This window comes from Macaca mulatta, chromosome 3 (assembly GCF_049350105.2).
Source record: "Macaca mulatta isolate MMU2019108-1 chromosome 3, T2T-MMU8v2.0, whole genome shotgun sequence".
NCBI classification, from domain to species: Eukaryota; Metazoa; Chordata; class Mammalia; order Primates; family Cercopithecidae; genus Macaca; species Macaca mulatta.
The window spans coordinates 177,929,119-177,955,714 of record NC_133408.1 but is presented as its reverse complement, the minus strand read 5'-3'; the positions used below and the strand labels follow the sequence as shown (position 1 = coordinate 177,955,714).

The 26,596-nt window shown below is 38.8% G+C and overlaps 1 protein-coding gene across 1 annotated transcript in view; it reads right to left on the bottom strand.

The window, feature by feature from the left end:
• Positions 1-1,280: 1,280 nt before the first annotated feature.
• AKR1D1 (aldo-keto reductase family 1 member D1) overlaps positions 1,281-26,596 on the bottom strand; it is a 41,693-nt gene continuing 16,377 nt past the window's right edge. Inside the window, exons 4-9 of the mRNA XM_015134995.3 lie at positions 20,344-20,421; positions 13,805-13,927; positions 12,522-12,631; positions 11,660-11,825; positions 5,457-5,539; positions 1,281-2,622 (exon numbers count right to left, since the gene is read on the bottom strand). Coding sequence (XP_014990481.1) covers positions 2,580-2,622; positions 5,457-5,539; positions 11,660-11,825; positions 12,522-12,631; positions 13,805-13,927; positions 20,344-20,421 — 603 coding nt within the window. The 3' untranslated portion in view covers positions 1,281-2,579. The remainder of the gene's footprint in view (positions 2,623-5,456; positions 5,540-11,659; positions 11,826-12,521; positions 12,632-13,804; positions 13,928-20,343; positions 20,422-26,596) is intronic.

The window sequence follows — 26,596 nt, the reverse complement described above, 5'->3', positions numbered from 1 at the left end:
AACTCCTGGGCTCACACAGTTCTCCTGCCTCAGCCACCCAAGTAGCTGGGTGCTATGTGTCTGCACAACCAGCCATGTGTGCACAACCATATCCAGCTAATTTTTAAATGTTTGTAGACATAAGGTCTCCCTCTGTTGACCAGGGTGGTCTCAAACTCCTGGCCTCAAGTGATCCTTCCACCTTAGCCTCTCAAATAGCTGAGATTACAGGCATGAGTCACCACACCTGGCCCTATTTTTATTTAAGATCACATTCTGAGGTACTGGGGGCTGGGCTTTAATGTATGAATTTTGAGAGGACACAGTTCAACCCATAACAGATGGGAAGCTTGAGAGGGGTGACAGTGGAGGGAGAAGGAACATGCAGAAGCTTCCATCAGGCTGTTGTTCTTTCCTGAGGTTCCTACTTTCTGTCTCCAGATCTTTTTTCCTCCATCTCTGTTATGACTAAGAGAGGATTCCTCTCTTCCAATTTTTAGAAATACCTTTTCGCTGATAAATGATGGGACTCTTTTCCAATGCCTGTCTTTAAAATGCTTTGATAGGTGTTGTTTCCATTCTCACCTCTACACTAATACCCTTGAAGTATTTTGAAGGGCTTTGACAACAGGGACCAGGACTCAAGTTTATGCTCTTTCATAATGGTACCCCCTTTTTTTTCTCTCCTTCCTTCCTTCCTTCTTTTCCTTCCTTCCTTCTTTCCTTCCTTCCTTCCTTTTCTCCTTCCTTCTTTTCCTTCCTTCCTTCCTTTTCTCCTTCCTTCCTTCCTTCCTTCCTTCCTTCCTTCCTTCCTTCCTTCCTTCCTTCCTTCCTTCCTTCCTTCCTTCCTTCCCTCCTTCCTTCCTTCCTTCCTTTCCTTTTTTTTGAGACAGAATCTCATTCTGTCACCCAGGCTCGAGTACAGTGGCACAATCTTGGCTCACTGCAACCTCTGCCCCCCAACCCAAGTGATCCTCCCACATCAGCCTCCTGAGTAGCTGGGACCACAGGTGTGTACCACCATTCCTGGCTAATTTTTTTTTTTTTTGGTAGAGATGGAGTTTCACCATGTTGTTCCAGGCTGGTCTTGAACTCCTGGGCTCACGCCATCCACCCGCCTTGGCCTCTCAAATTGCTGGGATTATAGGCATGAGTCACCATGCCTGGTGGCACCCCCTTTTCTTTCCTCTCTTTCCAATGCTAAATGTACAGCAGGAATTAAATCAAATCAAAGGCCTTTTAATTTGGCTTCAGATTATTCTTCCCCTGCCCCAACCTTAGAAACAGAATGGAGATTCATGTGATGCAACAAATCATTATACTTTATTATTTCTTGTGAACAAAATATTTTCCAGAGGTCACCATTGTAAGCAATAATATTGGAATCAGTGAAAACAATCAATATAGACCAAATTTTTTAAAATGATAATTTCTCAGAAATATATGTCTTGAGGTCGTTGAACATTATCTATAAGCAACTGATCTTGGGAAAACATAATTTTTGAAGAACTCTCTCATCCTATGACAGTGACCTAATGTGAATGAATAAAATATATTTCTGTAGTTGAACTGAAAACAGATATATTTCTATGGCTGAATTCTAATAATCTTATTCACTCTTTAAATTGTACATACAGTAAAATTACCAGAGTTCTTTTGAACTTGCTACTTTCTCAAAATTCATATAAGCTATCCAAGTAACACTGTTAAAGTCTTAAATACAGTAATGTTATAAAGCACCTTATTTCAATATATCTCCCAAAGTTTCCTTTTTAAATCCCTCTTTTAAAATAGCATCTCAGAACTATTTTACAAGGCAGGGTTTTATTTGTGTATGTTGGTTGTTTCAAGCCTTTTCACATAGTAGTGGTTCTATAATCAATGTAGGCAAGATCGATGGTAAGATGTGTGAGTATGGATCAGCAGCCATGTTGAGACTCAGGCCCTTTAAGGATGCAAGAGAGATCCAGTTAAGTTTTCATTCTTCAAGTTGGATAAAAACTAAACAAACATACATTGTATGGAAACAAACAACAACATCATGATGGCTTTGTTGACCACTGTGGTATTTAGCTCTATTTTAAGACTTTTCTACATGTAGCCCTCTCAACTCAAGGTGCAGCAAATCACTTCCTTGTTAATAATGCATGTGTGGTCTTATCTTGGCTGTGTCTGTTTTATAACCAATGGTCCAAAGCCTCAAGGCCACTGCCAGCACACTGCCACATGCACTTTGTTGTCCTGTTAACCCTTAAAGAACTCAGATTGCCAACGCTACTACCCAGATTCATGAGCTTCTTGTCATATGTTGCCTTTGATGTTTCTTCCGAAGTCTAATTTTTTTCTGTCTGGAACGTAGAAGATATTGATCTGAAAAAATTAGTTGATAATTTCCTAAGAGTTATTTCAACAGATTTTAATATTTTTACTTCAATATGACTCAGTCAAAGTCACTTACACTACACAAACATCAAACACATTTCCATCATTATTTTTTCTCAGGATGGTAAAACCCTTTTCATTTTCACATCCAGGGGACTACCCATCGCACCGTCTTGGCACTCATGGGAGTGAAAAATCTGTTCAGGAACTCCCTGCAGTCAGTATTCATCATGAAACGGGTATTCAGGATGATCGCGCCACCTGCCAAAACAATTCCCCCACAGAAAAAAGTTCACTCAAAAATTGCACAGCTGTATGTTTCACTAGCATCCTTTGAGAATTTCACTGACACTACCCCTCTCTCCTATTCATTCCTTTACTGTTTCTTACCTACTCTCCTCTTTTGTTTTCCCTCAAGCCAGCACCTTTTCCTGAAGCTCTGGACAGCCTCCTGAATGTGAGTATGTTGAGGGAAGGTTAGTGGCCACCTTATCAACATTTTACTCAGAACAGAATCCCCAGAGGTGAGTCATGTCTTAGGCATGTCAGGTGTGCACACCTCTTCCCTACTCCTTCCCCCTTTCTGTTCCCTTGACGCTGGCTGCCTCCTCCAATCCACTACGTGGGCATTTCTCTTCAAAACTCTTATTACCAGTGTCACCCTCTGCTGATGAGCACTTTTTTCTTTTTCTTTTTTTTTTACAGATGGAATCTCGCTCTGTCACTCAGGTCGGAGTGCAGTGGCATCATCATAGCTCATTGCAACCTCAAACTTCTGGGCTCCCAAGCAAGCCTCCTGCCTCAGCCTCCCAAGTAGCTGGGATTATAGGTATGTGCCACCACAGTTGCCCAAGCTGAACTCCTGGGCTGAAGCAGTCCCTCTGTCTCAGCCTCCCAAAGTGCTGGGACTACAGGTATGAGCCACCACACCCAGTCTCATTAGCATTTTTACTTGCCCCTCTCACCAGACCTCCTGCCTGTTGAGAGTTTGAGATCTAGAAACGTGATGAGTAGAAAAATAAGTTTCCTTGATGATTATGACAATGATGATGGCAGTGAATTTAGCTCTTAGATAACAATGATGAAATGGTCTGTGAAATGTCTGGAATGTATGTGTTCCTGATTTAGTTTTCTGTAGGTACTGTAAATTAAAATGGAAAATATTAAGATTTTCAAATGTTAAAAATCAACTTGATAAAAGCTGAAAAACATCATGGTCCAGTATCTCTAAATGATACAGTATTTGTGATTAATGGGGTCTAATTCTTGTTTCACCTTGCTGATTTTTCTAGTTATTTCCTGGTAAGAGTTATTTTTTTCCCCCAAGTTGCTATAATGACAAATGTCAAGATGAATAATGTCACCAACCGTCTGTAAAACAATTAGTACATTGACGGATTATGCTGTTTTTGTTTTTTTGTTTTTTGTATTTTTTTGAGACAGGGCGTCACTCTGTCTACCAGGATGGAGTGTAGTCATAGCTCACTCAAAGTCTTGGGTTCAAGTGATCCTCCCACCTCAGCCTCCTGAGTAGCTAGTACTACAGGTGCTTGCCACCACGATGGCTTATTTTTAAATTTTTTGTAGAGATGGGGTCTTGCTATGTTGTCTAGGCTGGTGTTGAACTCTGGGCCTCAAGTGATTCTCCTATCTTAGCCTCCCAGAGTGCTGGAATTACAGGTATGAGACACTGCACCTGGCTTCTCTTCTAAACTTAATGATATAATATCAATTCAATAGAAATCATTTATCTTCAAGAGCTATTAATTAACCTATAACTGTTAGTTCTGGGAAAGTGTTATTTATGTGTTTATGTTTACTCTTTTGTTCTTGAGGCTGGGTGGTGGTGCCTTTTGATGTCAAACAATTTTCCCCCTGAAAAATTTCCATTAGGAAGCTGTTTTATTAATTCAGAAATTCAATATTAATCCAGCCAGTGTACTTTCTGGCCCATGAAAAACAGTGGGATCAATAAAGTAAGTGTCCAAACCATATGAGTCATCTTAGCATTTTCTGAATGCTCACTTAACGATTCAAGATGAAGATGACTATTCAGGTGATTTGAAGAACTGAAAGATTAATAGAAAATGATTAAGAAGAAAAAAATGCATGTGTGTGTATATGAATATATGTGTATATGTGTGTGTATATCTATACACACATATATAGAAACTATTCTTTTTTTTCTTTTTGAGATGGAGTTTTGCTCTTGTTGCCCAGGCTGGAATGCAATGGCATGATCTCGGCTCACTGCAACCCCTGCCTCCTGAGTTCAAGTGATTCTCCTGCCTCAGCCTCCTGAGTAGCTGGGATTACAGGCATGTGCCACTACACCCAGCTAATTTTTGTATTTTTAGCAGAGACGGGGTTTCTCCGTGTTGGCCAGGGTGGTCTCTAACTCCCAACCTCAGGCAATCCGCCCACCTTGGCCCCCCAAAGTGTTGGGATTACAGGCGTGAGCCACCACACCTGGCCCAAACTATTTTTTTTAAAGGGCCTGTAATATTTAGAGAATAAAGAGCTACTTCAGTTGGTTGGCCGAACTTGACATTTTGAACGAGTATACCGAGTTTTGCTTGTGGGAAGTCAGCTAATAGGTAGAGCTAGAAACTAAAATCTTATCGGCAAGAAAGTATTTATCTGAAAGTCTAAGTTCTTGTTTTTCAATCTAGTGTTCTTTCTGCAACATTATCATGCCTCTCAGAATTTTTTTTTTTTTATAATTTTGCCCTGATTGGTGCATCACTTTGATTTTTAGGATTAAATAAATAAGTTGTTTCAACATTTGTGCTGCTGTTGTTTTAGCATATGTACATGATAAATTAATTATCCTCAGGCTCCTTAGTCTGCATGGTTTCACCTAAGTCACGGAATGTCACAGATGCCAGGACCTTCCTTTTCAGTGAGAGTGTAGGGTTGTGGAAGGCCTGTAGTGGATGTATTTCCCTCAGGCATGTTAACATTCAGAATATGCGGCCCACCATGCTTTGCCCTGGTGCTATGGACATAGGTCAGGGTTCATATAAGCCTTGTTGCTTGACACATGACCATTCAATACCACCGGCCAGTACCCATTAATGATCCCCAGAACTTACATGAGCAATGGCACAAAGCGGACATTTTTATTCAAGGCTTCAATGTCCTTCATTTCTTCTTCAGTGAGAGAAAAGTCAAAGATCTGAAATAATGGAAATAATGGAATATTTTTGAAGGTCAAGCTTGGGATCAGAAAGTGGGACCACCAGTGAGAGCCTCTGAAAGATGTATGAATATCTTTGCAAATGTCTAAGAGGAGTCAGGCTGGTGTTGGGGGGCTACCCACTGAGGTGGAGCTGGATACTCTGATCTGCCCTTTGTTTTTGAGACAGTCTTTCTGGGGACATCTTACAAGAAATTCCAAATGCTCTGAAACCACAAATGTTAATGAAATCCCCTAAAATTTCAAATGTGAACAACTCTTATTTCTGTATGAAATGCTGGGCTTTTGATTCTGAACTACTGTCTTACACTTAAAAAATTCTGAGTCTCTAAATATGCTTTTTTTTTTTTTTTTTGAGACAGGGTCTCACTCTGTCACCCAGGCTGGAGTGCTGTGGCACCATCTTGGCTCACTGCAACCTCCGCCTCCTGGGTTCAAGCTATTCTCATGCCTCAGTTTCCCAAGTAGCTGGGACTACAGACACGTTTCACCACGCCTGGCTAATTTTTGCATTTTTTGTAGAGATGGGGTTTCACCATGCTGCCCAGGCTGGTCTCAAATGCCTGAATTCAAGCAATCCTCCCACCTCGGCCTCCCAAAGTGCTGCAATTACAGGCATGAGCCTCACTACACCCGGCCTAAATTTGCTTTTTAAAAAAACTTTTAATTTGCTTTGTTTTTAACTTTTAATTAGCTATGTTGAAATCCTTTCTCTCAACATCTTTGATGTCTCTTCTACCTTTTTATTCTAATTATATTTTCATTGTTTTATTTTTCTTAGCTTTTATGCTTTATTTGTATTCTGGTTTTATAATTGTCCCTTATTAACATTTATATATTTTATTTTCACTTCCTTTTATTTTTAACATTTGGGTTATCTGTGTATAACCTATCTTCTCTTTATTATTTTATCTTTCTATCCTTTAACTTTTATTTTAATATATTTAATGATTAATAGATTTTAATTATATAAGTAGTACATAAATATATGCTCTTTGCAAAGAAATGAAACACTGTAGAAGTACATAGACCTATACGGAATAAATAATGAAAATCTTGTCACTCATCACCCCATTCTTATTTCCCTTCCCAGATATTCCTCCCAAATACTACACACATTAAGAGGAAAATGCAGTAATTAGAACATACCTTTATGATTCTGCAACTTTCCTTTATTCACATAATATCTTAGTGACCCCAGTGATAGTTCTATCACAATATGCAACCTGACTTTATTCTTTTAGCCACGGTATTCATTGTGTAGATGGAACATGATTTAGTTAATTTTCCCTCCATGGATTATTTCCAAGTACTCTTTTCAGGGAACCATTTTCTTTTATGATTTATTATCCAATTATTGGTGTTTATGAGATTATATAAGGAATGAAAAATTCGCACAATATAAAAATGAATGAATCGCCTATAAAACGAATCCTTACCCAGACTTCTTTTTTGCTAAACACTAGTCCTGTCCTTTAAGTCTTGGTGGGCCAGCCTCTTATCCAGTAAATATATGGCATACCCTAATGGCAAAGTGAGGTTGCAAATCTTGCAAAGATGCGGGATTTTATGAAATCAAAGAAAGTGAACTTGGAGATTTGTTCTAATGATAGGTATGATGTTTTTCAAAGAAGAATCCTGCACAGTTAAAAATCTCCTTTGATAGATATGTCAAAAGAGTGTGACTTGAAAAAAAATTAAAGAGTTACAAATCTCCTTCAGATAAAGCCCTCCAAAATTTTTGTGAGAATTATTCTCTTTATGAACATTCTGCAAAACTTCTGTGAAATAGAGGATGTCATGTTGTGTTATGTAATTTTGTCAAGCATATTTTGAAAAGATCAACACTGATTCACTGTTTCTTCTGAGTTAATAAACATGCAATTGTAACCTACATTGTGTTGAGAATAAAAGTAAACTTACTTTCATAAACTTTGGTTTCGATCTTAATAGAAGCTTTCAAATTCACCCTCTCTACATTATTTCTACGTCATGTTTTTTCTTGTTGTATGTGGATTGATTTTCAGTGGTGGTCTTTTTTTTTCTCCCATGGCACAAATTATCCTAAGTGAATGAGGATCTCATATTACAAAACTGAGCTCCTGATAGTTCCTCTCAAACTGCTTCTCCTACAGTTTTCCATTCCAGTAAATGTTTGAAGAAGGAGAGATTGTTGACTGTATCAGATGTGGCTGAAAGACCAAGTGGGACAAGGACTGAGAATTACTGGATCTAGCAATGTGGAGGTCACCGGTAACTTTGACAAGGGCTGTTCCAGTGGGATGGTCAGGGTAAATGTTTGGTTTGAATGGACTCAAGAGATAGTGGGGGAAGGGAATGAGAAGCAGTGAGAACAACTTCTCGTTCAAGATGTTTGAAACAGAGAGAAGTGGGTAATACTTGGGGAGGAAAGTGAGTCTAGATTGGATTTTATTTTTTATGATAGGAGGTTACTATACATGCGAATGTTGGTGGGAGTTACACAGTAGAGAGAAACAATTGCTAGTGTAGGAAAGAGAGGGGGATGTTTGAAATTGAGGCTATGGAGGATTTATTAGGAAGTTGTCATTGTAATTTCCAAGGGATAGCCATGGGAATTAGGAGCTGAAATATATAGGACAAGATTCTTATGGGAGAGGAAGTCACAGAGCTGTCAGGTAAGGGTGGAGAATGACTGGTGTGGATGTTGAATTCACTAAGAATTATGAGAGGGAGAGTGTTGGAGAAAGTGAAAGTGAGCCCAGAGATAACATCTTCAAAGAATGGCGTCCAATGGATGACGGCAACAAAGCTGGACCACACCTGGTATGATTTCATATATTTTTTTTAAATTTTAACTTTTAAAATATCCTGGCTCCATATTAGTTTTCTTCATTTTTACCTTTAATTTTATCTAGTTTTTAAACTCATAGTTTTTTTGTTTGTTTTGAGACAAAGTTTCGCTCTTGTCAGCCAGGCTGGAGTGCTATGGTGCGATCTCAGCTCACTGCAACCTCCGCCAGCCTAGTTCAAGTGATTCTCCTGCCTCAGCCTCCTGAGTAGCTGGGGTTACAGGCACCCACAACCACACCCGGCTAATTTTTGTATTTTTAGTAGAGACAGGGTTTTGCCATGTTGGCCAGGCTGGTCTCAAACTCCAGACCTCAGGTGATCCACCCGCCTCAGCCTCCCAAGTGCTGGGATTACAGGAGTGAGCCACCATGCCCGGCCTAAACTGATGGTTTAACTTAACTTTTTTTATTTTAAAGCAATGGGATCTCGCTTTGTTGCCCAGGCTGCTCTCAAACTCCTGGCCTCAAGCAATTTTCCTGCCTCGGCCTCCCAAAGTGCTGGGATTACGGGTGTGAACCACTGTGCCCAGTCTTAACTTTTTATTACATAATTTTTATTGTCTTTTGCTTTTCTTTCATCATCAAAATATTTATTTTTCTGTTTATTCTTTATGTTTTATTGATCTTTGCCATTCTTTTAAAATATTCTAACAGTTTATTTTACCTTCATTCTAAGAGAGCATAATTTTTTATTTTGTTGCTTCTTGCTTTCATACCCAGCAAAATTCTTGGTTATTGGGTGAGTCTATTCCCTAAAAAGTGAGAATTGGCTGTGATTTTCATTCTCATTTTCCTTCTAAATCTGTATCCCTTTTATATTTTTTTAGAATATGTGACCTCTGAGTTCCATTCTTTTATTATCAAGGCTATGGAAACATATGGAATATAACATAATTAGTTACTATGAAAATTTCAAGGAGAGTGGCATTTTCTCTGGTACAAAATTGCGATTTGCTAGATGCCATAAAGTCCAAATGCCTTCCATTGCAAAGGTCACTTGTAACACCCTCATGTAATTTTTAAACAGCAAAATTTTCAGTCCTTGAAAAGTCCATCAAAATGTGTTTTAATCTTCAGTGAACCAACACATTAGTCATGCAGTTGATCTCTTTCTAAGACTGTGGAAAAGAGTGTCAACCACTTTTTAGCATGAGGCATTTTGGCAAATGTTAAAGTACTGTCAGGAGTTGATGTAACTATTTAGCATCTTTTCTCCTTTTTTCTTTTTATGAACTTTCCTTCCCCTTTCTAGTGGAGCTGTTAACTTCTTCAGCACAGGAATAGGCATATAGCCCTGGGGGCAAATCAGGGTATCCCACTCTGTGGCCACAGTGGGTAATATGAGGGTGACCTACAAGAGCTAATCAGGGATTGATAGAGACCCTGATAGAAGCCTTTGTTTCTGATCATCTTCACTCTTCACCGAGTATGAGTAATTGATTATCCTGGAGCTGTTAGGAATTGTCTGTGTCACCATGTGGGTGGAGAGAAAGGAGAGAGAGAGGGAGCGAGAGAGAGAGAACGAAATCTTTTTATAAATCATTTGAGTACCTGTGTCTGGCCATTTCTGATCTACTCATGGACTTTCTGGTTATGCGAGCCAATAAATTATCTTTTTTTTCTTTGCTAAAGTTTGAGTTGCATTCTATCATGTAGCAAAAAAGCTCTGAAGATGTAATTGTCTAATATTGTGGATATCTTCCTATGTCAGTACTTTTTTTTTTTAAATGGCTATATGATATTTCAATGTACAATTTGTTTTATAAAATCCTGTTGAAGATTGTTTTGAGTTTTTAAAATATTACAAATAATTCTATAATAAACATCTGTCTGTGTGTGTGTGCATCCATGTATATATGTGCAAATACATCTATAGGATAAGACTGCTGAGTCAATGGATATGTGTATTTGGATTTATTTAATTTGACAGATAACATTGTATGTTTTTATCATATGCAACATGATGTTTCTACATACATATAAATTGTGGAGTGGCTAAATCTAGCTAATTAACAAATGCATTACCTCATATAGTTATCACTTTTGTGGTAAGAGCACATAAGATGTACTCCCTTTATGTTTTTCAAGAATACACTGTATCATCATCAACTATAGACACCTTTTTGTACAATAGATCTCTTGATACTTATTCCTTCTCACTGTAATTATGCATTTTTTGACCAACATCTCTTCATAGCACCCTCCCTTCAATAATCTCAGCCTCCGGTAACCACTATTCTACTCCCTACTTTTATGTGATTAACTTTTTTAGATTCCATATATAAATAAATCATGTAACGTGCGCATTTGAATTTTGATGGACATGAAATAATTTAACCTACTCTTCCATATCTCATACAAATCAATGTTTCTAACAATAGTATGTGAAAGCGCCTGTTTCCCCAAATATTACCAAGTATTTTTATTATTTTCTGATATGAAGGGACAACTAGTATCCTATTTTTTATTTATCTTTAATTATGAGTAGGGCTAAACAGGCAATTTACTTTTGAAATGTAAATTAACTAATGGGTAATTAATTAATTTTATATGGCACTTTTCTATGGTTGTATTTACCTAGCAGTTTAGTCTTTAGTAGTAGTGGAATCAATGAATTACCCCATTTGTCTAGTTCTTTCTTCACCTGGAAGTTACAATGTAAGTCATAGATTACTTATTGAGGGAAGTAAAGGCAATTAGCATTCAAGAGTCTAAAAGGTCCTCGTCAGTAATTTTCGAATTTGTCCTCAACTTTTACCAGAGCCATTAAGAAGGTGGAAAGTTGACTATTATGAATTCCAAATTGTATTCACTCAATTTCTGTTGTGCTGGTAGAGAAGTGAGTAGGTAGTGTCAAGAGTCAATAGATAAGAGAAGAGGCTGGGTACAGTGGCTCACGCCTGTAATCCCAGAACTTTGAGAGGTCAAAGTGGAAGGCTCGCTTGAAGACAGGAGTTCCAGTCTAGCCTGGGCAACATAGCAATACCCTGTCTCTTAAAAAAAAAAAAAAAAAAAAAAAAAAAATTAAGGAAAGAGAAAATATAAGGGATCTGGATAGTGAACAAGTAGCAAAACAATCTCTGAAGTACTAACAATTGTCTCAAATTCAGTGAAAATTAAACCTAGATATGGGCTACACGGGTCAAGGAGCTGGTATAAAATACAATATGAGAGTGTTACAAGTTTCCTATTAAGCTGAACATATTCTATAAAAGCAAAAACAGCAAACATACCCATCTTTTCACATTTCCAAAAGCAATTCTCTTACCTGAAAATTTTCTTTGATCCTTTCAAGATTGAAGCTTTTAGGAATGACAACCACCCCTCGCTGGATGTTGAAACGCAAAACAATTTGAGCTGCTGTCTTATTGTACCTTTTCCCCAATGAGTTTAGAAGCGCATCCTTTAACAAAGGTGGAGAAGAAACATTCACCCTTAAAAATATCAAAACATGCATCATAATTAGTTTATGTAATCAGAACCAAAGGTTAATAAGCCATCTTCCTCCTCTGTCTTCCCATTCACCCAGTCACCTACCAGGACACTGCAGGTCACCTGTAACCAGTTTCTCTGAGTGCAGAGTATGCATTGAAGGGAGAGGTACTCTTAGTATGGGAAGATCAAGCAAAGCAAGTTTATGGAGCTGCCTCCTTCAGAGGGTAAATAATATTTTTTGATGAGTCTTACAGAGACAGCCAGCATATAGGGAAAGGCAGGAAGACTGAAGTGGAAGAAATAGAGACGCAACTTTTGCAATCACCTTAAAGTAGAAAAATTTCTACTTACATTTATGGAACACATCATAGTAAAAGTATCAGTATTGAATATAGGATCAAAAAATTCAAAATTTGCAAAACATGGCCATAGAAACTCCTTTGTCAAATAATAATTAAAGTAACATTTACTGAGCATTCCTATATATTGGGCACTGATAGGCAATTTCATATCTATAACGTAATCAATTTCACAACAGCTCAGTGAGGAAAGTATGAAAAGTTCTAATTTATATATACAGATAATGACTTGAAGGGGTTGCATAGGCAAACCAAAAGGCATTCCAATCAAGTACAGTAGTTCACATGAGCCTCACACTCTACATCAAAGGAAATACTTCCTAAAGTTTTACTTACCAGATTGGATTCCTACTGGTCCCCAAAGGGCTATACGCAATAATGACGATGTCATGTTGTTGGCAAAATTTCAAGAGTTTTGGCTGCGTGAAATACGGATGGCACTCAACCTATGTGGTTGCATTGGAGAGCAGAGCACACAATCAAGGCCACGTTGTTGAATGCAATTTTATAGTAAAAAAAAGTTATTCAATAGAATCCATTTTATTAATAGAATCTCCTTCATGCTGTATACATTTTGTGTCCTAGTCTGTCCCTTCGTATCTTGTTCATTTTGCTTCCTTAAAATGGATTTGAGAACATCTTTTGTTAAGATTTCACATAATATGAATATCTTGTAACTTACTTAATCATTCCCTTAATTTTTTTTGTTTCCACTTTTTTCTATTATAAACAATGTTATAGTAAACACATATCAGTCTATCTAGGCATTCTGATATTTTTTATTAGGGTAGATTACTAGAAATAGAAGACTGTGAACATTTTTTAAGGGCCTTGATACATATTGACAAATTGTTTTTTTTAGTAAAGCTAAACCAATTTGCACTCACTAGCATTTAATCACTTGCCTACATTGGGACATTATATTTAAAAATATTAATAAGACAAAAACTTTGCTAATTTGATGTGCAATAGAAAAATCACACTACAATTTAAGTTTCTCTAATTAATAGTGAGTTTAACATTTTTCATGTTTACCAGTCTTGCAATTTGTCTTTTGTGAATTTCTGTTCATTTCTTTTAGTCCTTTTTCTGTTGAACCTTAGTGTTTTTTCTCATTGTTTTTGTCATTGATTTTTATTAGATTCTTTTTTGTTGTTGTTGTTAGACAGAGTCTCACTCTGTCGCCCAGGCTGGAGTACAGTGGTGTGATCTCGGCTCGCTACAACCTCCGCCTCCCGGGTTCAAGCAATTCTCCTGCCTCAGCCTCTGAGTAGCTAGGATTACAGGCATGTGCCACCATGCCTAGCTAATTTTTGTATTTTTAGTAGAGACGGGGTTTCACCATGTTGGTCAGGCTGGTCTTGAACTCCCGATTTCATGATCGCTCGTCTCGGCCTCCCAAAGTGCTGAGATTACACGTGTGAGCCACTGCGCCCAGCCCCAAGTCCGTTTTTTTAAAGTGACACCAATAGAAAGAAGTCTAAAGACTTGCATAGGGGCCCATGATGAGACTCAGGTGGAGCAATCATGAGCCTTCCCGATTCCCAGCTGAGGCTTTTTCGTGTCATGTAAATCCTGCCCCCACTCCCCACACCCCAGTGGAAGCTGTTAGGCTGTACCTGGTTGCTGACTGGCTTGTATTTGAGTCCTGGCTTGTTCAGGATGAGCTCCAGCTGCCTGCGGTTAAAATTGGACACTCCCAGAGATTTCACCAAGCCAGCATCTTTGCAAGCTTCCATAGCCTGTAGAGTAAATGTCAAGAGGTCAATAAACAAGCCTCACAAGAAGCAAGAATGAATGTTTATAAGGGTGACTGTGAATTCTTTAAAAAGGAAAGTTCCTGGGTATGTTAATAAGCATCCTGCGAAAAAAAATAAAAGAAGGATGGTGGGAAAAGGCAGGAATTCTATGATCGAGTTTGGAAAATATGTGTATGCCATATTTTCCCCTTGTATTTTCTCAAGGTATTTAGCACACTTCAGTGATCCCAGGTAGGCTGCGACGGCTCACACCTGTAATCCCAGCACTTTGGGAGGCTGAGGCAGGAGGATCACTCGAGGTCAGGAGTTCAAGACCAGCCTGGTCAACAGAGTGAGACTTTATCTCTAATAAAAATCAAGAATTAAGTAGGCATGGTGGTGCATGCCTGTAGTCCCAGTTACTTAGGAGGCTGAAGTGGAAGGATCCACTTGAGCTGGGGAAATTGAGGCTGCAGGGAGTTATAACTGTCACTGCACTCCAACCTGAGCAACAGAGTGATACCCTGTCTCAATTAAAAACATTTTTAAAAAATGATCCTACTTCTTGAAATTTTTGGATACTTTCTTTATGGCATAATACCTGGGCCCTTTTTTTTTTTTTTTTTTTTTTTGAGACGGAGTTTCGCTTTTGTTGCTCAGGCTAGAGTGCAATGGCGTGATCTCGGGTCACTGCAACCTCCACCTCCCGGATTCAAGCCTCCTGAGTAGCTGGGATTACAGGCATGCACCACCACGCCCGGCTAATTTTGTATTTTTAGGAGAGATGGGGTTTCACCACGTTGGTCAGGCTGGTCTCGAACTCCTGACCTCAGGTGATCCACCCGCCTCAGTCTCCCAAAGTGCTGGGATTATAGGCGTAAGCCACTGCGCCTGGCTGGCAATTTTTATAAACATTCTGGTATATGTGAAATAGATATATTCTCCCATTTTTGGATGTAACACTCCTCTCTCTCTCATACATATATGTATGCAAATATACATACACACATGTTATATATAAAATTAGGCCTAGCTCTTCTTGGCTTCTCGGTAACTGAAATTAATATGTCAAAATTAACAGAAGGAATATGTCAAAAAATGAAAGGAATATGTCAAAAATCTCTTACTATACTGGTGATTTATTAATGTTCTTCTGTATTTTATTTTATTTTTTTTGAAATAGTATCTTGCTCTGTCACCCAGGCTGGAGTGCTGTGGTGGGATCTTTGCTCACTGCAGCCTTGACTTCTGGGCTCAAGAGATCCTACCTACTTAGCCCCTTGAGTAGCTGGACTACAAGCATGTGCAACCACACTGGTTAAATTTTGTTTTTAAAATATTTTTTGGGGATGAGGGGGTCTCACTAGATTGCCCAGGCTGATTTCAAACTCCTGGCCTCAAGCAATCCTCCTACCTTGGCCTCCCAAAGTGCTGGGATTTCGGGCATGAGCCAATGTCCTTCTGTATTCTGTCAATTTTTTGTTTTATATATTCTGAAGATACTTTATTTGGTACATATGTGCTTAAATTAGTATATCTTTTTGGTAAATTCAATCTTTCATCTTTATGTACAACTCTTTTTATCCCTAATAATGCTTTTAATTTTTAAGTCTGTGTTATATGATATTAATATAGTAATACTAACTTTTTCTGATATTTGACTGGTGTGTGTGTGTGTGTGTGTGTGTGTGTGTATGTTTTACTGTAAAGTTTTAACTTTCACAAGTCTTTTTGCTTAGGTGCCTCCTTTTAAATTGTCAATCTCTGTCTAGGTGAGTTTATTTTATCTACATTTATTGCAACCATACATATTTTTGAACTGTTTCTACCATCTTAATGTATTTCAATTTATCCCACTTATTCTGTTTCATCTTAACTCTTTATTACTTTTAAGAAGTTTTCTAATAAAGACAATAACTTAGCATGTTTATGCAGAATTTATGTCTACCCTCAACATCTGTGATGCTAATAGTATATATATAAACTTTGATTGTAGCATCTTATGGGTTCATTTTCCTCTTGTTATTTGATCTTAAATATGTTCACAGATAATACATACTTTAAGTTTAATTTGATCACTTTTGCTTTATGCATTTTTTTGGAGCATCTGTTAGATTTTTATTCCTTTTACTTAGTACATCACTCAGACCTAATGATTTCCAGTGTGGGTCTTTATGTGGCAAAATTTCTGAGCATGTGTAGATGTGGAACTTTTTATCCTGCATCATTTTGCCTTATAGTTTGGTGGGTTATAACTGATGTATAATAAACTACACATTTTGAAGTGTACATTTTGAGGATTTTAATGTATGCATACACCAGTAAAATTATCATCACAATCAAGATCATGAACACCTCCAGTGTAATACTGATAAATATTTAACAACCAGCTATCCAGGAAGAAAAAAGCTCCCCAGTTTGTAGTATTTGTCAATGTCTGTGATGTGACTAGTCACACCAGGTTATTCAAGCTAACAATCCAACATCACTGAATGTAGAGTTAGGAAGAGGTTTGCACAACAGGTTCTTGCAAGCTGGTATGGGCCACTTTTAGTACAAGATTACCCTCCCCCATTGAACTGCCTTGGCATTTCTGTTGAAAATCAGATTCTCATGCCTCAGCCTTCCAAGTAGCTTGGATTATAGATGGGCACCACCACGTCCAGCTAATTTTTGTGTTTGTAGTAGAGACAGGATTTTGCCATGTTGCCCAGGCCATGTTGACCATATATGTATATGAGTCTATTTTAACATTAGGTTTTATTGACCTATATGTTCCTCTTTATGCTAATATGGCACTGTCATGATTACAGTAGTTGTATAATAATTCTTGAAATTAGTATAAGCCCTCCAAACTTATTGCCTTTTGTTTGTGAGATGGAGTCTTGCTCTGTCACTGAGGCTGGATTGCAGTGGTATAGCTCACTGGAGCCTCAACCACCAGGTCAAGTGATCCTCCGACCTTAGCCTCCTGAGTAGCTGGGACCGCAAGCACATGCCACCCCCATGCCCGGCTAATTGTTTTATGTTTTTGTGGAGATGGGGTCTCACTGTTACCCATACTGGTCTTGAACTCGTAGGCTCAAGTGATCCTCCCTGCTCAGCCTCTCAAAGTGCTGGGATTACAGGTATGAGCCACTGTGCTTGGCTATTGCTCTTTTTCAAAAAGTTGTTGTGGTTATTATAGATTATTTGTACTTCCATATAAATTTTATTTTATTTATTTTTTTGAGACAGACTCTCACTCTGTCACCCAGGCTGGAGTGCAGTGGTGAGATCTCGGCTCACTGCAACCTCCGCCTCTCAGGTTGAAACGATTCTCATGCCTCAGCCTTCCAAGTAGCTGGGATTATAGATGGGCACCACCATGCCCAGCTAATTTTTGTGTTTTTAGTAGAGACAGGGTTTTGCCATGTTGCCCAGGCTGGTCTTGAACTCCTGGCCTCATGTGATCCACCTGCCTTCGCCTCCCAAAGTGCTGAGATATACAGGCATAAGCCACTGCTCCGGGCCCCATATAAATTTTAGAAGTAGGTTTTCTATTTCTATTGAGATTTTGACTGGGGTTACATTGAATCTACAGATGAATTTGGGGTGAATTAACATCTTAATATTCTGATCAAGGAACATGGTAAATCTCCATTGAATTTTGGATCATCTTTGATTTCTTTCAGTTATAAGTTGTTGTTTTTACTGTTTAGCTCTTGCACAGATTTTTAAAGATTTATCTCTAAATATTTAATGTTTAGTATTGTTTTTAAAAATAATTTCCAATCGTGTGTTGCTAATATATAAATTACATCTAGATAAAGATTTTAATTTTTTTAGGTCTTATGGATTATTTACATGTGTGCCTCCTGTTTGATCAGACAGCATACCTTACATAATTAAAATACTTTTATTTTAGAATTACTGAGATTTACGTTATGTCTCAAAATATGGCCTATGTTGCCAGGCGCAGTGGCTCACATCTGTAATCCCAGTACTTTGAAAGGCCAAGACGCATGGATCATGAGGTCAGGAGTTCGAGACCAGCCTGACCAACATGGTGAAACCCCGTCTCTACTAAAAATACAAAAATTAGCTGGGCATGGTAGCGTGAGCCTGTAATCCCAGTTACTCAGGAGGCTGAGGCAGAATTGTTTGAACCCAAGAGGCAGAGGTTGCAATGAGCCGAGATCACGCCATTACACTCCAGCGTGGGCGACATTGCGAAACTCGTCTAGAAAAAAAAAGAAAAAAAGAAAAATAACACTCTGTTATATTTTGGTGAAGTGTTCTATAAATGTCAACCAGGTTAAGAAGGTTGATAATGTTGAAATCTCCTATATCCTATAGCTCTTTCTGTATACTTTTCATTTTAGTATGATACCATTTTAATAGAATCTCTGACTATAAATGTGAATTATTCTCTTTCTCAGAAAGATATTCCTCATCTTTCCTCTTTTGTGCTCCATGATCCCTTTAAGATCTTTTTTTTTTTTTCTGTAATTACTACTCCCTACTTTTTTTTTTTTCTTTTTTGTAGAGATGGTGTCTCACTATGTTTCCCAGGCTGGTCTTGAACTCCTGGGCTCAAGTGATCCTCCAGCCTTGGCCTCCCAAAGCATTGGGATTACAGACATGAGCCACTATGCCCACTTTCTTGTTTCCTTTTGTTTTTTCTTCTTTCTTTTTTCTTAGACTCCAATTGTGTGGATATTGGAATTTCTAATTTTATTCTTTGAATTTCTTAGCTTTTCTTTCATATTTAAAAAAATTCTTGTCCTTTTCTTCTTCATATTGAGAGATTTCCTCATTCTGATATCTCACTTTGACGATTTTCTTCTATTATCCCAACCTATTGCACTCTTTTTATTTTTTAATTATTATTTTCGCTTGTTTTTTAAAATGTTGTTTGTTCATATTTCATATTGCTAATATCTTTTCTTATGCTCTCTAATATATTAATTGGTTAATTTAAAGGTTCCTGGTTCTCTGTTCTGTTTATGTTGGGATCAGTAATTGAGATGTATTGTCTTCTTGTGAAAAAAATGCCTTGTTACTTTGGGCTGTAAAATCATTTTTTCATGGAGATACTGGCTGTCCTGTTAGGTAGTCCCTTAGAAGAGAATGTTCAAAACGTCCAACTATCCAAACCTGATTCGCTCCCATGAGGTCAGGAGTGACTGTGTGTTCTTTCGGACGGAGCCCCAGGCACTGGGAAATAAATATTCCTCCTCACCCCTCTAAACAACTCCGCAGCTCAGACCTTCAGCTCTCGCCTCAGAGGCAAGTATATAGAAAGAGGTACTTACCAGAGTGTAATTTCCAAGCTTTTGGAGTTTAGAATTGTATCAGTGGGAAAAAAACTGCCAGAAGTCAGTGGGTAACTTATGTTTTTCTTCAACTTTTCACAAGTTCAGAATTTCAAGGCTGCTCTACTGTGATTCCTGAAAATACCTGACTGAGCCCTGAGTTTCCAACTGTGTGGAAATATTTGTTCCCAGGCTATGGCAGGGGTGAAGGAAGTGCAAAAGGACCAACCCTTCCTCTCCTGTACTATCTTCTTCCTGCTTGTTGGGTTGACTTCTACTCTAGGTCAGAGCTGCCACACCACCTCTAAGCAAACAAGTTCAAAATATCCCTCCCCGCCATGCATCCGTAAGGGTTTATATATTATTTTCCTATAGTTCTCTACTCTTGTGATCTTGGGAAAAGAGCCAGCAGCTTGCTCAGAAATAAAAAACACAATTGCTTTTCAGGTTTTTTTTGAGACGGCATCTTGTCTGTCACCCAGGCTGGAGTGCAGTGGCATGATCTCGGCTCACTGCAACCTCTGCCTCCCAGGTTCAAGCAATTCTCCTGCCTCAGCCTCCTAAATAGCCGGGATTATAGGCGCCCATCACCACGCCTGGCTAATTTTTGCATTTTTATTAGACACAGAGTTTCACCATGTTGGCCAGGCTGGTTTCGAACTCCTGACCACAGATGATTCGCCCACCTTGGCCTTCCAAAGTGCTGGAATTACAAGCATGAGCCACTGCGACTGGCCTGTTTTTCAGTTTTTTATGTATCATTTTAAGTTTGTTTCTTTTAGGCATCATATTAACAACTTAAGATTTATTTTTTTTATTTTGTGAATTTATCTTATTCACATATTTTAATTACTTTTATATTAGAACATATTTTGTTTACATTGTTTTTCCTTCCACACCGCTCTCTTTTCTTTGGCATTCCAGCAAAACAAAAGTAAGAATTATTTAGTACTCAGCAGTGGAGATTTCATATACCTGTACTTACGGTTAGGAATGCCTGTTCTGACTGTTACTTTTCATTGGAAGAAAAGGGTGCATCTTTCTCCATAAATATGACAGGAATAATCAGATCACAGTGTTAAAAATATAGTCTTTTAAAATAAGAAGCACATTTGAACTTACCTCCCAAGTGGCACACAGATTTGACTTGTGATATAACCATTTGCCATTCTCATCTCTAGGGTATACTTCATCTCCTGGCTGGAAAAAAAAAAAAAAAGAATAAATGTAATTCATTTTATTTATACCTGGGAATTAAAATAATAGAATTTAGACTTCCCAGTTTTCATAATTGTGAGCAATAAATGTCTATTGTTTCTAAATCACCCAGTCTAAAGTATTTTGTCATGGTGGCCCAGCTGGATTAAAACACCTGCCCATGCCCCCTCGGATGCCAGTACCTGTCTTGTGTGCACTGTCCTTTCACTCTGTACAGCTGACACCTGCATCTGTTAGAGGACAGACCTCAGGCTACTGGGACTTGTGTATCTACTCAATTAGATGTGCCCAGGAATTTACACCCTGCTCCCCTCGCTGGGGCAGCCTTTGACCTAAAGTTGCAAGTATCAATATTTGTTTCTTTGCCCCATGACTGTGTAGTTCTGAGATGTGAACAACTTTGTGTCCAGAGCTTTCTGTGACATTTAGCCTAAGTTGCTCTCTGTAGGACTCTGCTTTCTACCTCACATCTGCTTAACCTCTTATTTTTCAGCCACATTTCCCCACTCGCTTATCAGTTTTCCCTGGTTGTACTTCAAAATAAATCACTCTTGTATGCATTCTCTTCATCTCAGGGTCTGCTCCTGGGGAACTCAGCCTAAGGTGCTATATGCAATAGCGGAGAGCTGATGGTGCCTGGGACTGGGGCAACTGCAGTAGAGAGGAAAAGAAGGGAACAGATTAGCATATGAACAAGTAGTAGAGCCACCATGCCTTAATGTTGACTTGGAAATGAGGTAGGGTGGTGGAAATGAGGGATAGGGAGGAATCAAAGATGATTCCCAGACGCCTTGGGTGGGTGGTGGTAACCATTTCCTGAGGTTGGGGCTAGCAATCTGGAATATCATTTTGGATATTTTGACTTTGAAATGGTCATTAAACATTCAAATGGATATTGAGGCAGGCAGTTGAACAGAGAAGTCAGCAGCTCAGAGAGAGGTCATGGCTACAGATAAAATTTGGGAGTCATTAGCATGTAAAATGGTATCAAATCCACAAGGTTGGATTAAGTCACCTATAGAGAGAGTGTAGCTAGTAAGACAAGAATATTGAGGGTAGAGGACTGGGCATAACAACATTTGGAAGCTGGCAGAGAAGAAGCTGCCAAAGACCATGGGAAGGTCATGAGATGTCATGAGCACCATGAGAAGAAAATGTTTACAGAAGGAGTTGGTAGTCAACTGTATTGAAAGAGATCAAATAATAGGAGGACAAAATGTCTATTGGGTTTGGCAGGATGAAAGTCTTTGTTGACTTTGGTAATCGGGATTTTCTTATTGGGAATCGCTGTGGTTTAAATGTGTCCTCCCGAATTCATGTGTTGGAAATTTAATCCCCAGTGCAACTGTGTTGGGAGGTGGGACCTAATGGGAGTTGTTCAGTCATGGATTAATGACATTGTAAAAAGGGCTCAGATGAGGAGGGGTGCCCTCTTGTGCTCTCTGCCCTGCCTCATTCCAGCATGTGATGACATAGCAAGAAGGCCCTAGTGAGGTGCTGGTCTTGGACTCTCCAGCCTCTAGAACTCTGAGCCAATACATTTCTGTTTATTATCTACTACCCAGTGTCAGGCATTCTTTTTTTCTTTTTCTTTTAAAGGAAATGTTTCTGAATCATAGCATTCTTTTTCTGTTGTTGTTTTTTGTTTGTTTGTTTTTGAGACAAGGTCTTACTCTGCTGCCCAGGCTGGAGTGCGGTGGCATGATTATGGCTCACTGCAGCCTTGATGTCCCCAGGCTCAGGTGATCTTCCCATCTCAACCTCCTGAGCAGCTGGGACTACAGGTGTGCACCACCAAGCCTAGCTAATTCTTTTGTATATTTTTTTGTAGATTCGGGGTTTCACCATGTTGTCCAGGCTGGTCTCGAACTCCTAGGCTCAAGTGATCCAACCTGCCTCAGCCTCCCAAAGTGCTGGGAATACAGGTGTGAGCCACTGCACCTGGCCTCAGGCATGCTTTTATAGCAGCACAAAACAGACTGAGAAGGGAATCAAGGAATTGACAAAATAATTATGCTCTTAAATTTGTCCCTAATTTGGCCAGGCACAGTGGCTTACACCTGTAATCCCAGCACTTTGGGAGGCTGAGACAGGCTGATCAACTGAGGTCAGGAGTTCAAGACCAGCCTGGCCAACACGGCAAAACCCTTTCTCTACTAAAAATACAAAAATTAGCTGGGCTTGGTGGTGGGTGCCTGGAATCCCAGCTACTCAGCAGGCTGAGGCAAGAGAATCGCTTGAACCCAGGAGGCAGAGGTGGCAGTAAGCCGAGATCATGCCACTGCACTCTAGTCTGGGCAACAAGAGCAAGACTCCATCTCAAAAAAATTTTTTTTTCTTAAATTTTTTCTTCTAGCACGTCACCTTTGTGAAACTCAACTTTCCTTTAGTGAAAACATTTTCCCCATTGTCTGCTTTAGGGAAAGACAATGTCTTCTCAACTTCCCCCCGTCTCCCTGAGAGCAGGGAACAGTCCCTTTTCTCCTTGATGCCACATTATTACTCATGTTAATTGTCCATTCTGTCTCTGATTTCTAATCACTTTGACTTTCTCAACACTTATAACCCCCATTTCTGCTCCATATTTCTTGCCTTGTGTTTCGTAATTTTACTTACCTTCTGAATGGCCTTATGCCTCCATCATGAATTCTGTTACATGATTTTTACTTTCCCAGATTCTAGTCAAGTGGTTATCAAACCTGAACCCACGTTAGATATCTTTAGGTGTTTCCCTTGACCTTCCATTGTGCCTATTTTACTCATCGTTTCATCCTGATAAGCCTCTTTGTCTGTTTCCTTCATTCCTCTTCCTCACAGTCAGGTATTATTAGAAGAATAACCCAACCCTCTAAAAATCTATGCTATTGAGTCTCATTCTTGTTCATTTATCTTTTAAACATGTCATAATTTTAAACATTTTGTTGGCTAAAATTCTGTCTGCTTGACACTTAAAAAATAATAAAGTGCTAAAAATATTTTAGCAGGAAAGGTTTTCTGTTTTAAAAAGCTTAAGATTCAAAAAAGCATGTGAAGTCAAATATGGTGGCTCATGCCTGTAATCCCAGCACTTTAGGAGGCTGAGGTGGGAGGATGGCTTGAGGCCAGGAGTTCCAGACCAGCATGGTCACCATAGCGAGACCCTGTCTCTAAAAAAGAAAAATTGAAAAATTAGGTGAGTGTGGTGACATACACCTATCATCTCAGCTACTTGGGAGGCTGAGGCAGGAGGATTGCTTGAGCCTAGGAGCTCAAGGCTACAGTGAGCAACACACCACTGTAGTCCAGCCTGGGTGACAGAGCAAGACCTTATATCTCTCTCTCTTTCTCTCTCTCTCTCTTTCTTTCTTTCTTTCTTTCTTTCTTTCTTTCTTTCTTTCTCTCTCTTTCCTTCCTTCCTTCTTTCTTTCTTTCTTTCTTTCTTTCCTTCTTTCTTTCTTTCTTTCTTTCTTTCTTTCTTTCTTTCTTTCTTTCTTTCTTTCTCTTTCCTTCCTTCTTTCTTTCTTTCTTTCTTTCTTTCTTTCTTTCTTTCTTTCTTTCTTTCTTTTTCTTTCTTTCTTTCTCTTTCTTTCTTTCTTTCTTTTTCTTTCTTTCTTTCTCTTTCTCTCTTTCTTTCTCTTTCTCTCTCTCTTTCTTCCTTTCCTTCCTTCCTTCCTTCCTTCCTTCCGTCCGTCCGTCCGAAACAGGGTCTTGCTCTGTCACCCAGGCTGGAGTGTAGTGGTGCCATCTCGGCTCACTGCACCCTCCACCTCCCCAGCTCAAGCGATCCTCCCACCTTAGTCTCCCAAGTAGCTGAGACCACAGGCACGTGCCACCAAGCTTGGCTGATTTTTGTATTTTTTGTAGAGATGGGGTTTTGCCATGTTGCCCAGGTTTGTCTCAAACTCCTGGACTCAAGTGATCTGTCAGCCTTAGCCTCCCAAAGTACTGGGACTACAGGTGTGAGCCACCATGCTCAGCTGACCCTACCTTAAGCAAACAAACAAATAAACACCAAAAAACATGTCCTATTTTAGCTTCAAATATCAATTTCCCAATTATAGGTTCAGTTGGGAGGTAATGTCACTATATTGTGTCATTTCTCACTGTTAAAATTTTACCTCTGTGCCCTTGAACCCATCAAAAGTAAGAATAAAAATTATCTATTGTCTCCAAAAAGATTTAAATGTCATTAGTTAGTCACGGAGAAGTAAATTTTATTTTCTCACTTTTAGATAGAGTCATGTGCTGCATAATGACATTTTGGTCAATGACGGACTGCATGTATGTTGGTGGCCCATAAGATTATAATAGAATTTAAAACTCCTATCACCTAGTGACATCACGTTTGTGGTGTTGCTGGAGTAAACAAACCAACTGTGCTGCCAGGTATATAAAAGTAGAGCACACATCATCATGTACAGTATATCATACTTGATAATGATAATAAACAATTTCTGTTTTTACTATGGGTACAACTTATATATTTGTTCTACTACACTTTATGATAATTTTAGCATGTTCTCCTTCTCCTTTTAAAAAATGTTAACTGTAAAAATGCCCCAGGCAGGTCTTTCAGGAGGGATTCCAGAAGAAGATACTGTTGTCACAGGAGGTGGCAGCTCCATGTGTGTTACTGCTCTGGAAGAACCTCCAGTGGGACAAGATGTGGAGGTGAAAGACAGTGATATTGATGATGCTGACTCTGTGTAGGCCTAGACTAATGTGTGTGCTTGTGTCTTAGTTTTTAACAAAAAAGTTAAAAAAAATTTTTAATAGACAAGAGCTTATACAATAAGAATACAAAGAAAGAATATTTTTATACAGCTGTACAACATGTTTGTGTTTTATTCATGTTATTAAAAAAGTAATTAATCGCAGCACTTTGGGAGGCTGAGGTGGGTGGATCACGAGGTCAGGAGATCGAGACCATCCTGGCCAACATGGTGAAACCCCGTCTCTACTAAAAATACAAAAATTAGCCTGGCATGATGGCGCTTGCTTGTAGTCCCAGCTACTCCGGGGGCTGAGGCAGGAGAATCACTTGAACCCGGGAGGCGGAGGTTGCAGTGAGCCGAGATCGCGCCACTGCACTCCAGCCTGGCAACGGAGCGAGACTCCGTCTCAAAAAAAAAAAAGTAATCAGTATTAGTGTTATTATTAAGTATTATTACAAAGAATCAAAAAGTTGAAAAAATTAGAACATTTATAAGGTAAAAACAGTTACAATAAGCTAATGTTAATTTATTGTTGAAGAAAAACTATTATTTGATTAATTGTGTACCCTAAGTGTGCGGTGTTTATATAGTCTCCAGTCATGTACAGTAATGACCTAGGCCTTCACATTTACTCACTACTTACTCACTCACCCAATTTTTATCCTGCAAGCTCCATTCCTGGTAAGTGCCAGGTATAGGTGTATCTTATCTTTTATGCCATATTTTTACTGTACCTTTTCTATGTTATATTTATATACACAAATATTTGCCATTGTTTTAACATTGTCTACAGTATTCAGAATCAGAATAGTAACATGCCGTGCAGGTTTGTAACCTAGGAGCAATCAGCTGGGCTATCTAGCCTAAGTCTGCCATAGGCTATACCATCTAGGCACAACGTGTTTGCGCTTTATTCATGTTATTACAAAAGTAATGCCATCTACCATGGTAAGTAAAACTTTACCACCTAGGTTTGTATAAGTACACTCTATGTGATGTTTGCAGAACAACAAAGTTGCCTCATGACACATTTCTCAGAATGTATCCCATCGCTAAGCAACACATACATGTACACTGGGTCTTTCCAAATTTTTAAGACTTAGGTTAGAAATCTGACATTTGAACAAGAATCAACATGAACAAAGTGAGGATGAGGGCTGAGATTATGACTGTGTGAGTGGGAAGAAGGATGTGCGTCTCAAGGCTGGGCTACGGTGAGGGGACTACATGTTGGTTTGATGCAGAGAGCTTAAACTATAGTTGTAAAAACATGGTATAATAGAAATTGCATTGAATTAAAAAATCAAGAAACTTGGAAACCAAGCCTGAGTCTGCTAACATAATCTTCTTGGGTATTTGTCAGGCTAGGTCAGTACTCTCTGATCTATGGTAACAAAACACCACAATATTCAGTGGTGCTAAGTAATAAGCTAGCTTCATGCACATAGCTATTGGCTGATGGT